Raw genomic sequence first — 16,613 nt, 5'->3', positions numbered from 1 at the left:
TCAGTAAAAACTATCAAAACTTTCTTTACTCCTAAAATACATTACAAATAACGACACTGATGTATAAAGTTTACATTTCCAGTAACACAATCAGAATGCATAATATAAGTATGAATACGTCGGTAGAACGATAAATTATTTCCTTTCAATATTTGACCTTGGCCTAAATTAGTATAATTAATCTTAATTTCATACCTGTAACTTGAAGAGTCATTGAACATTTCTGCATAAGCTTTGATCAATGCTTGAGCGGTGTTAGTACCTCCTCCACTGTACGGAATGCTGTCTATTGTTGAGTGAAGATCTTGTCGGGAGACAAACTTTCGAGAAAATGAAAAGTGCACAGTGGAAAGTGTCGCGTAAGACATAACTGCCACTCTTGTGTTGTTTGGCGAAATGTTGAAATAATCAGTAATATCTTTGATAAAAGATTTTGTTTTATCAAAATTAGATGACCCGATACTACCAGAACTGTCCAACATAAATCCGAGGTCAACCTTTTTCGGGCATATCGTAATGTTTTGACCTATAAACGAGAGTAACAACATTAATTAAGACCATCGCAAAAACAATTGTGTTTCACCTTTCGAGATGCGATCAAACAATTATCAACTAGGTCCAACAGAATTATTCTTAATTAAAGAAGGTAATGGATGTATTAAAAAATGTTTTGGATGTCAAAAATGCCGTACATGTCACTCCATCTCCAACGTAACCAAAGTTGCAAAGACAATTGAAGGAACCATTGGTATTAACACACGATGCATGACTATCGCAGTTGTCAATTTCAAGTTCACATTCGTCCACATCTGAATGATAATTTGAAGATAATTTTGAAATAAGTCGGCAACAGTTCGGGTATAAGGTACCACTAGTTTCTAGTTAATTAGCTTGCATGGGTGTCTGGTTTTGACATTCCTTACTTCCCCAGAGTTCATGTCATCAACTTGTTAAGAATGGTTTGTAAAGTCACTCTAAATGCAACTTCATAAATATTTTATGTCATTATTCACTATACGAGTGCTATTTCCATGAACATCAAACACTCTGCACATTAAGGCGTGTTTCTCTGCTAACGTTTAACTTCACATACCTTTTGCATTCTTTTTGTATGATTAAAATATTTTACAGTATATGGGCGAGGCTATATAGAGATGTCAATCTTTTCTGAATTTATATTCGAAAGGTTCATATAGTAACGGTATATCCATGGTCGAAAAGATGATGATTATAAACGTAGGTTAATTTTGGAAAGATTGACCTATGATTATCACCGCTCCAGAAAGTTTTTAATCGCTAATTAATGTATGTTTCACGTATTCTTCCGCTAACAAAATAATTTCCGTTCTGTAATTATCTTAAAATTGAACAGTTCAAATTTAATACAACAGACTTGCCCATACTTTTAATGGGTTTTCCATTTGGCATAACTATTGTTCGCAAAAACTCAGCCCTAATTCGTAAACTAAAGCCGCGTATTCCATTATAACCTCTATACAGTAAAGAAAGAAGCGACGTGCAGTGCACAGCAAGAATATTAATATCCTATTGTGCTATATAATCATATACCAAGCAATGCAGCTACAATAAGCGATAAATATATACCTGTGCACACTTCTCCTGTGCCTGTATAACCGATGATACAAACGCAATAAAATGATCCGTTAGTATTTATACATGATTTTTCAAAACTGCAGTTGTGAAATCCAAGTTTACATTCGTCTATATCTAAAATGAAATGATTAGAATAATTTATATAGCGGTTTGTGTCAGAAATTCCTCTGACATTTTTTTGACCGATCTCAATTAACAATCTCCCAGCGGGACATTTTTTAACTATTTCGGCCTTAGTCAGCTTGCTCGCGCAAGATTCTTCTATAAAGTTATTTTTAGTTACAACTTACCATAAGGAGTCGAATAGTTCAAAACAAAACCAGGGAATGCCACTGAGCCATCCGTATGAAACACCGTGAACAATTTGGGTCCAGATGATACCAGATTTCTGGGTAATTGCTGTCCACAGAATCTGCCCAGCCTTTTCGCTGACGTTGAATTTCCATTATACACTTCCAAATAGTCATATTTACAACTAGAACCACTTTCCAGCTAAAACGTTATGCAATTTGTATAAATTATTTCTCAATTTTGCACTGCGAATAAAATTGATTTCAAATTTTTTAAGCTTGAAACTATATTATTCTAAGAATTTCTAAAGACATAAATAGAAAATGTTGTTTTGTATAAAATCAGAACAAACATATTAATAATTAAAGTTCAGTCAATGAAAGATTACTATTATTCATTTGATAGTGTAATCGTCTTTGATTAGCTGGAAAAGCGGAACGATACACTAGCTGACGCGTGAGCAGTCTTTCGGAATAAAAACGTTAAGACGATGCAGTTATTAGGTATAAAAACATGACTTTGTTATGTCGCTAAGGTTTTTTTCGCTCAAACAGGGCCGGAGGAACGATATTTTAAATCAAAATAGCCTACCGAGAATGATGTAAACTGTAGTAAAATATTTCTTCCATTGGTGCTGGAAATAGTCCAACTGCAAACCATGCCATTAGGGTATGGAAGAGGATAAAGAGGGCTTGTGAGTTTCCCTGGAGGATACAGTTGACTTTCCCCACATAAATCTGGAAAGATTATTCACACAAAAATATTGAAAGATAAAGAAAAGTGAAATTTATCGGCGATTATTTTTTATTAGAATGGTTGATAGAAACATGTTCAAACTTAATTAGCCCAGACGTATAGCGGCGGAAGAGCATTAATTCGGGGGGGGACAATTATTCATATTATTCACGTTCGACAATATTACTTTCTTAAACCTCAATGCAAAAATGGAAACGCAATGCCAAAGACCTGTTTTCAAATATGCATAATTAATATTAACTAATGCGTTCTGTTACCTGGCGCTAATGTGGTAAAGGGTACTGTCCTGTAGGTCGCTGTGGAGAAACAAATTAGTATAATTAATCTTTTTCTTCAATTTATATTCTTTGATATATATACTATTTTATTTTAGCTGCGAATGGAAACTATTGTTTTTTTGTGGGTCTGGTTACAATCTTTCTAAGGGTTAATTTTTGTCTTAATTTCGAGGAAATCATAAAGATATCAAATTCAAGCGAGAAACTTTCCGCTTTTGACAAATTTCTACATTTTCTGAAAGGGCTTATTAAACTTAGTAAAACTGTTCATACCAATCATATGTTTAAAGATCTAACGAACAATAACTTTTAGGAATGGTTAATGAGAAGATGTTTAAACCTTTATTAGCTAAGGCCTGGGGCGAATTGCATGCATCTACGAAGGCTTGATAGCCCTTTCCACAGACAGGGGCCGTGGAAGATTGCTATTGTCGGGGAGGGCAATTATTCATATATTCACGTTTGGCAAAATTAGTTTCTTATGAAATTGATTGTTTTTACGATATATAGATATTTGCTCTCCAGCTAACGATCTTCCGTGGCCCATGTGTTTTCGATAATTATTGACTTTTTCAAGCAGAGAAAAAATGCTTCGATTGAAAAACCAGCTCGGTGGATAGCGCTATTCGTCGGATAAACGCCGCTGGACAGTGAAACATCAACATTGAGTACCAATTATTTATTACCTGGATTAGTAGTGGGTGGAATGGTGCCTGTAAAAGAGAAAACGAAATTTCTCCGTATTTTATTTTGTGTCATTATGCAGCGGAGTAGTGCAGGTGATTATTCATATATTTAGTTCTACCCGACAGAGCTGTATCTTAAGCTATTGCACTTGCAAGTGTAATCCGTCCGCCAGAATTAAATAATGAATACTCAGCCCCGAAATTTCGTTCTAGTTAAGCTACTAAAGTTATGTCGAAATATTTTTCTTATTTTTAGCTCCTTGAAACCCCAGTAATAGTAATATAGATATGGTTACATGTTAACCAATGGCTCAAATAACCCAGCGCACTTTAAAGGCCGGCGCACACTAGAGCTATGTGCTTAGCAAAAAGTCGTTCGTGGCCATTGGCGTAAGCCAGTTGCTCTCGTGTGCGGGCGACTTTTCCGGCGACTTTGGTCATTCGTGCCACTTACGGCAAATATCTAGCACGTTTGATAATTTCTGCCTCGCGTGCCGAAATCTTTCCGTGTGCGGAAAACTGAAATGGATTGTTTTAACAGCGCATATGTAATATACGAAAGTAGACATCCAAGATAGCGGTGCAAACAAAGCAAAACGAATTGGTGGCTGAGACCATATTGGATGACAAAATGGTTGATCTTTGGCCAGATTACAAGTGTTTATACGATGTGAATAGAAACAGAGAGAAACGGGAATCCGCTATTGCAGAAATAGCTAGTAAGCTTTCTCAAACAGGTAATATAATTAATAGCACTTGGATAACGGTGTTTAATCTATAGTCCGACGAAACAGCAACAAAAATAACAACACCTCTTCGTCTTCACTTCCATCCATAATTTTGTTTTTGCAATCTGTCCGCCATCTTGGATGTATACTTTCGTATATTACGCATGCGCTGTTAAGACAATCCATAAGCAGATAGCTTTCAGTTTGCCGCACGCGGAAAAATTTCGGCACGTGAGGCAGAGATTATCAAACATGCTAGATATTTGCCGTAAGTGGCACGAATGACCAAAGACGCCGGAAAAGTCGCCCGCACACGAGATCAACTGGCTTACGCCAATGGCCACGAATGACTTTTTGCTAAGCATGTAGCTCTAGTGTGCGCCTGCCTTAACAGCTAAACTGCTCCCTATACGAATAAATTACTTCATTTCAATTATGTCGCTCATACGACCCGCTGCTGACGTCGTCCAGGTCATTGAAATGTCAACTTACAAAACTCAAATACACAAGTGCCTTAGTGCATCTATGTCGGGTTGAAGACTCTTAGATTTATTATCCTTGGCTTATCGCTGTCAGGTAAATAATTTTACGGCGACTCAAGACGCACTTTTATTCTTGGAATCGGTATACACAGCAAGCGTTTGAAATCAGTTAAAACCAAGTAAGTGTGGCCTAAAATTTTATTGATCATGCAGTTCATATCTTAGAGATTAATTTTACCTCGACTTGATGTATGAGAAGGCGTCGTATCTGTTAATAAGAAAAATATTTCTGCACATTCTCAAAGATTATAATCACCGTTTAATTTTTGTCAGCTGTTAATTTGCCAAACAAGTGAAACGACTTAAAAGCATAATATACAAAGAAGACCATTTTTAAAAGCTAAAAATTCGAAGTTGGCCGCTCAGTTCAAATTTCAAAAAAAGATTGAATATTTTACCTGGATTAGATGTATTAGAAGGTCTTGTCGCGTTGCCTTTAAAGAAAATAAAATAACTGAAATTTTTACAAATTCGTAACAGTTTTCTGACCTTCGAGCCCCATGCACGAACCACGGATAGTCTTTTGTTTTGCGCTCTATATGTAACTGGCTGCAAATAAATTTTAAAACGGGACAAAAAATGGTAACTATAATTATACCTAATTAATAATGTTAGGTTGTATATACAATCTTTTCGACATGCATTTTACCACCATACTCGACAATGAATATTCTGCTATATAAGCCTTTTTTACACATCTGCAGTCATATATCGTAGAGAAATTGGGGGCGTATTTCCTTCTTTAGGTATCGTATTAAAACGTGGTGAATATTTAATCGTTATATTTCATCGATTATTCTACGCCCGATTTTTGGCAATGCGAAATGTACCTAAGGCCTTATTAAATGCATGCATTATCTGTTTTAGACTTCGCACTTTTTACACAACGCTCGGTTTTTATCAATTCGCACAGTAAATATTATATTCAATTTATTCTCTTTCATTAAGTAACCACAGGAATGGTAATAAAAAATTGTGGTAATTAAATAATCTCTAAACCATACCATTGCAAACAGAGAATGACAGATTCTGAACCAAGGACGAGAATTCATTGAAGTTATTCAACAGGAAAACATGATCATCTGCAGGAGCAGAAGCCATTGTTCTCAGTTCCAAAACATTAATTCCTGAGCCAATTCCAATGGAAAATATGATGACGCCAATGTTTTTAAGTTGTTGCGCTGGATGATAAACATTTGCACTGCTTTGACCATCAGTAAAAACTATCAAAACTTTCTTTACTCCTAAAATATATTACAAATAACGGCACTAATGTAGCAAGTTTACATTTCCAGTAACACAATCAGAATGCATGATATAAGTATGAATACGTCGGTAGAACGATAAATTATTTCCCTTCAATATTTGACATTTGTATAATTAATCCCAATTTCATACCTGTAACTTGAGAGTCATTGAACATTTCTGCATAAGCTTTGATCAATGCTTGAGCGGTGTTAGTACCTCCTCCACTGTACGGAATGCTGTCTATTGTTGAGTGAAGATCTTGTCGGGAGACAAACTTTCGAGAAAATGAAAAGTGCACAGTGGAAAGTGTCGCGTAAGACATAACTGCCACTCTTGTGTTGTTTGGCGAAATGTTGAAATAATCAGTAATATCTTTTATAAAAGATTTTGTTTTATCAAAATTAGATGACCCGATACTACCAGAACTGTCCAACATAAATCCGAGGTCAACCTTTTTCGGGCATATCGTAATGTTTTGACCTATAAACGAGAGTAACAACAGTAATTAAGACCATCGCAAAAACAATTGTGTTTCACCTTTCGAGATGCGATCAAACAATTATCAACTAGGTCCAACAGAATTATTCTTAATTAAAGAAGGTAATGGATGTATTAAAAAATGTTTTGGATGTCAAAAATATGCCGTACATGTCACTCCATCTCCAACGTAACCAAAGTTGCAAAGACAATTGAAGGAACCATTGGTATTAACACACGATGCATGACTATCGCAGTTGTCAATTTCAAGTTCACATTCGTCCACATCTGAATGATAATTTGAAGATAATTTGAAATAAGTCGGCAACAGTTCGGGTATAAGGTACCACTAGTTTCTAGTTAATTAGCTTGCATGGGTGTCTGGTTTTGACATTCCTTACATCCCCAGAGTTCATGTCATCAACTTGTTAAGAATGGTTTGTAAAGTCACTCTAAATGCAACTTCATCAATATTTTATGTCATGATTATTCACTACGAGTGCTATTTCCATGAACATCAAACACTCTGCACATTAAAGCGTGTTTCTCTGCTAACGTTTAACTTCACATACCTTTTGCATTCTTTTTGTATGATTAAAATATTTTACAGTATATGGGCGAGGCTATATAGAGATGTCAATCTTTTCTGAATTTATATTCGAAAGGTTCATATAGTAACGGTATATCCATGGTCGAAAAGATGATAATTATAAACGTAGGTTAATTTTGAAAAGATTGACCTATGATTATCACCGCTCCAGAAAGTTTTTAATCGCTAATTAATATATGTTTTCACGTATTCGTCCGCTAACAAAATAATTTCCGTGCTGAACTTATCTTAAAGTTGATCAGTTCAAATTTAATACAACAGACTTGCCCATACTTTTAATGAGTTTTCCATTTGGCATAACTATTGTTCGCAAAAACTCAGCCTTAAATCGTAAACTAAAGCCGCGTATTCCATTATAACCTCTATACAGTAAAGAAAGAAGCCACGTGCAGTGCACAGTAAGCAAGTTGATATCCTCTTGTCCTATATAAATTATATACCCTGCAATGCAGCTATATTTAAGCGATAAAGATATACCTGTGCATGCTTCTCCCATGCCTGCATAACCGATGATACAAACGCAATAAAATGATCCGTTAGTATTTATACATGATTTTTCAAAACTGCAGTTGTGAAATCCAAGTTTACATTCGTCTATATCTAAAATGAAATGATTAGAGAATAATTTATAGCGGTTTGTGTCAGAAATTCCTCTTCGCCTATAGTTATAGGAATAAATTCTTTTCGCTTTCTGAGGATGCTTTTTTTCCTCTGACATTTTTTTGACCGATCTCAATTAACAATCTCTCAGCGACACATTTATTTAACTATTCCGGGCTTAGTGAGCATGCTCGCGCAAGATTCTTCCATAAAGTTATTTTTAGTTACATGTTACCATATGGAGTTGAATAGTTCAAAACAAAACCAGGGTATGCCACTGAGCCATCCGTATGAAACACCGTGAACAATTTGGGTCCAGATGATACCAGATTTCTTGGTAATTGCTGTCCACAGAATCTGCCCAGTCTTTTCGCTGACGTTGAATTTCCATCATAAATTTCCAAATAGTCATATCCACAACTGGAACCACTTTCCAGCTAAAATGTTATGCAATTTGTGTAAATTTTTTGTCAATTTTGCACATGCGATTAAATTGATTTCAAACTGTTTAAAGCTTGAAACTATATTATCCTAAGGATTTCTAAAGACATAAATAGAAAATAATGTTTTGTATAAAATCAAAACAAAGATATTAATAATTAAAGTTCATTCGATGAAAGATTACTGTTATTCATTTGATAGTGTAATCGTCTTTGATTAGCTGAAAATGTATGGATAATTTAAGATTTGCGACTGTGCTCGCGCTATTTTTCTCATTTGTTATCTGTGGAGAGTATTGGTCGCGCCCACCGTTTTATACCGGTATCGTAAATTTACGAGCTTTTTATCTCTTTTATACACAATAAAATTTACAATGAATATGCTTGTTTTTTCTCAAATTTCAATGAATAATAAAACAATGACTGAATTCCGCTTTCGCAAGTTATCCAAGATATCCTGACATCGATCTCGTTCTGATTCATTCCGGATATGCTGCCTGTTCTCATCGAATGATTATATTGCAATCGTTACTTCCGGTGAAATGGTGTTAAGTGATTAACGGAGAAAAAATTACTTCCATTCAAAATTAAGCTTTTTATATAGAAATGTTTCCGCTCAATTGTCTAACAAAAAGATAATTTTGTTTTCCATTTCGAACTTATACGCCGCTTAAGCTAAACGACTTTCGAACAACTTACACCAGACAGTTTAGGCCGAGTTTATGTAAACTAAAAAATTCAATATTTTGTTTCTGTTTTTATCACTGCGTACCAGGCTAATAATTTGAATTCATGCATTTCTTGTTTGTTTCAGGTGCAAATAATTTTATTATGCCTTATGCCGTATAATAAATATTTTATTAACCTCGCTAGCTCGGTCTTTACCGCGAGAAGTATCGGTCTTCGATATTTTTGAACAAACCTCGGTCTTCGAGCCCAGTCCGTTCAAAAAGACCTCGGTCTCATATTTCTTGATAAAGATTTCGCTTCGATTAATAAAAAGTAAATGATTAGCAAGAATAAAAGGAATTTTTTTCATATTGAACTGTTCTTGGATGTTAAAAAATGTTTCCCTTTTCGAAAAGAAAAAAGAGTTTTTATAAAAAAATCTGGACCATTAAAGTAAAATTATTTTACATTACAGCCCCAAAGAATAGGCAAATAATTGATCTTCGCGACACTGGGAAACCTATACACAAGGAGTATTTTTGATTTGATATATTGATGTTGACTGACTGTAAAAACAATCAATTTAAGAAGAGATGATTTAGTCATTTGAAAAACGAATACGTGAATATGTTCCCCAACCCCCACTTATCAAGCTAGCGACGCCTCTGATCTTTGTATTATTTAAACCTTTTAATTTTATATTGAATTGCGACGGAATTAACATATCTAGCTCGACAAAACTTGAAAGTTAATTACATTGATAATCCAAAATGGGGAAACGTCGCAAAAACGCCTTTAATGAATGAAGATCGATTTTTAGGAAAAGATTATGGATATAAACATATTTACATGATGTCACTATGCAAACGTACAAGAATTTGAACACAGTTAACGACTAAGCGGGGAAAGAGGAACGAGACACTAGTTGACACGTAAGCAGACTTTCGGGAAAAAAAAACGATAAGAAGATGCATATATGCCGTATAAAAATATGTTACGTCGCTAAGGTATTTTTCACCAAAACATGCAAGGCCGCGGAGAAGCGATATTTTAAATCAAAGAAGCCTACCAAGAATGATGTAAACTCTAGTAAAATATTTCTTCCATTGGTGCTGGAAATAGTCCAACTGCAATCAATGCGATTAGGGTATGGATGAGGATAAAGAGGGCTTGTGAGTTTTCCCGGAGGATACAATTGTCTTTCGCCACATAAATCTAGAAAGATTATTTACACAAAAATATTGAAAGATAAAAAAAAGCAGAATTTATCGGCGATTTTTTTTATTAGAATAGTTGATAGAAACATGCATTTTCAAACTTATGTAGCCTAGACCTATAGGGGCAGAAACGCATTAGTTCAGGGTGCATGAAGGGCAATTATTCATATTTTCCCGTTCGGCATTATTAGTTTCTTATTCCTCAATGCAAAAATGGAAACATAATTCAAAAGCCCCGTTTTCAAATATTCATCATTAATAATTACTAATGGTACTGTTACCTGGCGCTGATGTCGTAAAAGGTGGTGTCCTGTACGTTGCTGTGAAGAAATAAATTAATATAATATATATTATATTAGTCTTCTATATTGTATCCTATTAAAATATAGCTGCGACTGGAAATTTTACATTTTTTGCGAATCTTGTGACAATCATGCTAAGGGTTAGTTTTTGTTTTAATTTCGAGGAAGTCAAAAAGATATCAAACCTAAGCGAAGAACTGCTGACAAAAATGTGTCAACTATGGACAATTTCCGCTTTTGAATTATTTCCACTTTTTTTGAAAGATCGTATTAAACTTAGTAAAACTGTTCATATATTCGCGTTTGGCAATGTTAGTTTCTTATGAAATTGATTTTTTTTACGATATATAAATATTTTCCCTCAAGTTACCGATCTTCCGTGGCCCTGTCTACCAGTTGACTATTTGGCCTTTTTAAGCAGCGCAAAAATGCTTAAAAAATTAATAAAATTTTAAGAATTAACAAACAAGAATAATTTAGAACGAGTGAAAAATCTGCTATTTGTCGGATATCCGCGGCTGGGCAGTGAAACATCAACATTGAGTACCAATTATTTATTACCTGGATTAGTAGTGGATGGAATGGTGCCTGTAAAAGAAAAAACGAAATTCCCCCGTTTTTTATGTCATTTATGCAGCGGCGTAGGGGAAGTAAATATTCATATATTTAGTTCTACCCGACGGAGCTGTATTTTATGCTATTACACTGGCAAGAGTATAATCCGTCCGCAAGAATTAAATAGAATAATGAATACTGACCCCATAAATTTCGTTCTAGTTACGTAACTAAATTTATATCGAAATATTTTTCTTACTCTTAGCTCCTTTGAAACGCCGGTAATAGTAATATAGATAATACATATTGTTACATGTTAGCGAATGTCTCAATTAACCCAGCGAACAATAACAGCTAAATTGTCCCCTATATGAATAAATTACATCAATTCAATTATGTCCCTCATGCGACCCGCTGTGGACGTCGATCGGCTCATTGAAATGTCAACTTACGTAACTCAAATACAAAAGTGCCTTAGCTCACCTAGGTCGGGTCGAAGACTATTAGGTTTATTATCCGTTGCTTATCGCTGCCAGGTAAGTAAATTAACAGCGATTCGAAGCGCACGTATATTCTTGGAATCGGTATATACTGCAAGCGTTTGAAATCAGTTCAGACCAAATAAGTGTGGTCTTAAATTTCATCGATAAGTTCATATCTTAGATATTGATTTTACCTCGACTTGATGTATAAGAAGGCGTCGTATCTGTTAGTATAAACTTTTCGTGTTGCTATGAATTTTTTCGCCGTAACGATGCGGGATGTCTTTTCCCTAGCGCTGGTTTTCCATTCAAATGGCGAAGCAGCGACCTCATTGGCTCTTAAAATTGGCGAATAATTAAATTGGTGTTCGCCAATTTTAAGAGCCAATGAGGTCGCTGCTTCGCCATTTGAATCGAAAACCAGTGCTAGGCAAAAGACATCCCGCATCGTTACGGCGAAAAAATTCATGGCAATACGAAAAGTGTCGCTAAATTTTTCGTATTTCTAGAGTTGTTTTCAACAAGAAAATGTACTGGGGAGCAATTAAAAACATCAAATTTTATTGTTATGATGTTTTTTGTGAGTTATGTTGCATATTTTCAATGTTTTTTTTCGATAGTTTTGAGAGTGTACGTCGTTAATTTATATTTAGTTGCCAACCTTATCTTCTTATAATACAATTATACCAATTGGTGTTTACGTCACAGACCGCGATAGTAAACTGGATGGACGCTTTAGATTAAAACACAAATTACCTTTGGGCTACTAGGTTTAAATACGGGTATTTTCGCGCCAAAACAAGCTAAAAACATTTCCGAGGGCCAAGGGCAGCTTAGTGGCAAATTCGAACAAAATCTTGGCAACATATGCCAATTTCTGGAAGCTAAAAACGATATTTGCACAAGAATAAAAGTAAAATACTGCTGAGATCCAAAAAGAAACACAATCAGTTACGCTTATTTTGTAAAAATAATCAGCCGATCGCAAGTTGAAAAGCGAACTCACCTGTTTCAGTACACGTTAGTCAACTTTTCGCAAGCAAATTTGAGCGAAGATTGTTCACAACTTGGCATCTTCTCGACGGATTTTTATCGCCATTAACGCCCAGATCGTCATGAAATTTCGGTGTTTTGTAGTGACGAACCTTCTCGCAATTTTCCAAAGAAAACAAATATCGATGGACACGAAATGATGTTAAAAATCCGCCGATTCTTCTCTCGCACGAAATTCACCGCACATACGGCAGCCATTTCGTTCGAAAGCAACTTTGCATACTCCTACCGTCATGCTTAGCGCGCCTAGTGCTAAAAGGGGAAAGGTCTATTAAGAGTCGCCCAAACCCACTCAAACGCAAATTTGCTTGTTGTAAAAATTGGCTAGATAGCCAGCTCACCGACATAAAGAAATATGTACCAAAGAATATTTGACTTCTTAATTCCTATTTTACAAATTTCCTGACGTATACTGATATGCATCACGTGATGATTTCGAATATTCAACAATAAGTATATAACGATAAATATATTACCTGTATTATTCGTTGACGTAGTGGTGCCTGTAAAAGAAGAAAACAAGATTTCTGATTTCTATCATGTATAATTGATATCGTGTAATAAGAACGGATTTCTTTGCTCTTAGTTCCTCGCTTCGTCTTGTTATATTTTCATATCCTGATATGTTGACGAACGGCCCACATGCGGGATCCCACACGTATCATATATATCCGTAGTATTCCAAGATTTGAGGGACCGTTAGCCCATATTTTTTGCAAAACAACGAAATTGGTCACATTTTAATTATTTTGTTAAAAATAGATAAAATTCGTTTCGAAAAAATGTGCTAAGAGACAACATGTTTTAATCCAATTGTTACCATAGCAACAGAGGCGATCGGTGCAAAACTTTTCGAATAAACTCGCCCCGGCAGCTCGTCCAATTTTGGCAAAACGTTTAAACAGCATTCTTACGATTACGCCCGAATTGTACTCGCCATCGCTTGATCACCTATGCTAATCCAGTATAATTATTGATAAGTCAAACGGGCAATTTTAAAGGTCGCGGATAATGAGCAACTTACCTAAAGTAAACGCTAGACAAAAGAGCAATTGAGTGACCTTTGAAAGCGACATCTCTAAAAATTAAAATAAGGGGGGAATAAATACTTGCACTAAAGCTGTAATTATTTCAATGTTATATTTAGATGTCCAAGACGAAGTATAGAATTCCTATCATCGATCAACATCATTACGGCTTCATTAATTTTATGCTTTTGAAAACAAAGCATATGAAGCTGATCTATGAGTTTAGGTTCGCAAATAAACGTGGAAAAAAAAAAAGAACTGGTGATTTGTTTAAAGCCTCTGATTAGGTAATAGTCACGTGTAAAATCGTCTTGTCCACGCGTGACGAAATGACACGCCAAGCTATTACCTCATAACGTGTAATAATTAAGAAATAGAAAACATTTTGCATGTTTCTATTTAACAATTAGACAACGAGTCCGAGTTGTCTATGAGCGAATAGTCAACGAAGGTGAAATCTGAGTTGACTATTCGCTCATAGTCAACGAAGGCGAGTTGTCTAATTGTTTTAGTATACACCCTGTACCTAGATATATTAATTTCGAGTTCGAGTATTATATTATGAGTGATGCCAGCTTCAGCTAATTGAAAGTTATCCGTTCAATATCCTCATCGTGTTAAACGGCGAAATGGCAGCAATATTATTAAAATGGGACCAGAATTTACATGTATTAAATATATTCTGACACCAATTAAATCTAAACTTAATCGAACAGCATGAAAAGAACGGTTTATTTGTTCCTCTTGAAGGAATTGCCATATCATGCGAGCGAAATCAAATCGCGCATCGGAAAATTAGCTAAAGCTGCGCACCACAACCTTGGGAGACAAATTTGTGAGGTAGATAAATACGGTCACATACACATTTCAAATACTATTAAATTTCGCGCCAAGACATGCTCGCGACGACGAAAAATATTTAGAAAAAAACCCGAGGCAAATTTTTCAACTCCGTCGCTGACGCCGGAGTAATAATTATGTTGACACCCTGATGAGTTAATCTATTCCATTGCTTTTTTGAATCAATAATATACCGCCAAATATGGCAAACTCTGTGAACCTGAACTGCAGCTTAGTTAGAGCAATTTCACTTGTCTTCGATCAAATCTGCGAATCTGTATTTCCATCGCTACACGATTTTTTTAGAAAGTATATCACAATATTATCTGCGTGCTTTGTAGATCGGTATTGGTATCTTCTCGAACACAAACTGGCCACCCGTGGTTTTATAATTGTGGTGCAATTAAATTTTGGCATCTAGAATATGTTCTTTTCTTCAATATTTATTTTCGGATGAATTTCATATTGATAATTTACTGACAATTATTATTTAAAGTTTGAAATGACATACATGTAATGGTAGGGGGAAAATTGTACCGATAAAATTCTAAAAGTAGTTACAGTTACAGCATAAAGTTTCACTCGTATTTTCACTCAACTTTTATAAGTTCATTCTCAATTTTGCTACAAATAAAATTGACATTGATGACATTTGAAGTACTTAAAATTGATGGTTCAATTTTTATCGGAACTAATTTAATCAGTACCAAAACTTAAATTGTGCGCAGTGTGAATGGGGCTTTAAAAACACTCACGGGTGATTTTAATTGTAATTTTGAGTTTGACTTCTGGCTTATGACAAACTAGTTGTGAATGTCCTTAGTCGTGTACATGTAGTCATCCCAACAATAGGGAGTTAACAGCAATACGTAACAGAATATACAAAGGCGTAGGAAGCATCCAGAGATGGAGGGGACACCACTTTAGGTTAATAGAAATATGTATTGGGACAGTTTGATAGCCAAAGTTGCAAGGAGTATATTTACAAAAAGATTTGGGCATGTGTAAGTACGTAGTAAACAAAAAGGGCACTTTTGGTCTTGAAAAATTTTTTTTTGGGGAAGCACGCTCCAAACAAAATTTAAATGTTTATCGCGCTATATGAATTGGATTTTATACTTTTTGGAAATTACGTAATGATTACGAAAAAAAGTTACGTAATGATTACGCTTTTAAGCCTGTAGAGTCGTCACCACTACAAATTGCTTATCGATAAATAAAGTGCTCAAATTTGCAATTGGTTGAATACATTTCAAAGCACTCACAGGAATGGCATTTACTTGACTAACAAAGTGACCGTTTACACGCACTATAACTCTATCCTAGAAGATAATTACTAACCGTCTCGTTTGGACTTTCGCCCCACGGCGAGAAGAACCCTCTTACTAAAAAGGAAAAACGATTGATACACCGGATTACATTATTATATTATAACTAATGTCAGCCTCGAATAATTGAGAAACTATAATATGGCTTGAGGCATTCAATATTATGTCAAGCATAACATCGCTTAGCTTCTACATCGGCAATTTCATTCATCAGCTGTTGCTATATCTGTATATAACACCGTCAAATATATATGTGGCTTATTACGCTAAGGTTGGTTTACAACCTTTGGAAAATTATTAATAAAATTGCATTCAAATCGGAATGCTCAACCTGGGTTTATGATTACACGATGCAAATTTGACTATTTTAGTCCAAATTTATTTGCATTTCTATCAATGAGCACTGTGGTATAAGTTTTTTGCAGAGTAATAGTTGTTTGTACTTTATACCATACAAAAGTAAAAGTTACCTTCTATTTTTTTCCTTTCGCACTGGTTTTACTGTGGATATAAACTACGATGCTATCTTTATGCTGACACTCTGATGTCTTAATTTAATTCTTGTTTTCACTCAATAATATACCCCCAGTCACGCAAAACTCACTGAACCTAAACTGCGGTACATTTAAATAACTTTCTTTGTTCTCGGTAAAATAATCTACCGATTGATTCACCTCAATCTCTACGCGGATTGTTTTTATTGAAACGTAGATCACCATGCAATAACTGGCAATATAGCGGCACATGCAAACTGTTTGCAAACGAAGGAATATTTCTCTCTGATTACAAACTGTGTTATATTCATATTCAAGAGAGCATTGTTCACAGGAATGCGTTGCTTTTGTAATTTCTCGAGTATTAGCGCTTAC

General features: G+C 35.1%; 1 protein-coding gene across 1 annotated transcript; it reads right to left on the bottom strand.

Annotated features, from left to right (window-relative positions):
- LOC114539271 (matrilin-2-like) lies at positions 1–16,296 on the bottom strand. The gene is made up of 22 exons (XM_028559900.1): positions 16,215–16,296; positions 15,758–15,801; positions 13,573–13,626; positions 13,025–13,051; positions 11,020–11,046; positions 10,438–10,476; positions 10,009–10,154; positions 8,066–8,267; positions 7,708–7,830; positions 6,792–6,908; positions 6,294–6,623; positions 5,900–6,139; positions 5,294–5,329; positions 5,074–5,103; positions 3,626–3,652; positions 2,919–2,957; positions 2,497–2,642; positions 1,905–2,106; positions 1,606–1,728; positions 693–809; positions 196–526; positions 1–31 (listed from the first exon to the last, which is right to left on the bottom strand). The coding sequence occupies exons 3-22, from the start codon at positions 13,622–13,624 to the stop codon at positions 1–3; spliced, it is 2,385 nt and encodes a 794-aa protein (XP_028415701.1). The 5' UTR covers positions 13,625–13,626; positions 15,758–15,801; positions 16,215–16,296.
- Between the last annotated feature and the right edge of the window lie 317 nt (positions 16,297–16,613).

This window comes from Dendronephthya gigantea, unplaced genomic scaffold (assembly GCF_004324835.1).
Source record: "Dendronephthya gigantea isolate DGI-Jeju-01 unplaced genomic scaffold, DenGig_1.0 000197F, whole genome shotgun sequence".
NCBI classification, from domain to species: domain Eukaryota; kingdom Metazoa; phylum Cnidaria; class Anthozoa; order Malacalcyonacea; family Nephtheidae; genus Dendronephthya; species Dendronephthya gigantea.
Note: the sequence above shows the minus strand (reverse complement) of the source record. Positions and strands in the feature narration are given on the sequence as shown.

Bases quoted from the DNA above. Each gene is read 5' to 3' on its own strand.
- LOC114539271 (XM_028559900.1), bottom strand. From the start codon at position 13,624: ATGTCGCTTTCAAAGGTCACTCAATTGCTCTTTTGTCTAGCGTTTACT. The intron at 2,958-3,625 runs GTAATAAATAAT...GTTTCTCCACAG, and splicing joins TCCACCCACTACTAATCCAG to CGACCTACAGGACAGTACCC. The intron at 810-1,605 runs GTATATATTTAT...ATTATCATTCAG, and splicing joins CACAGGAGAAGTGTGCACAG to ATGTGGACGAATGTGAACTT.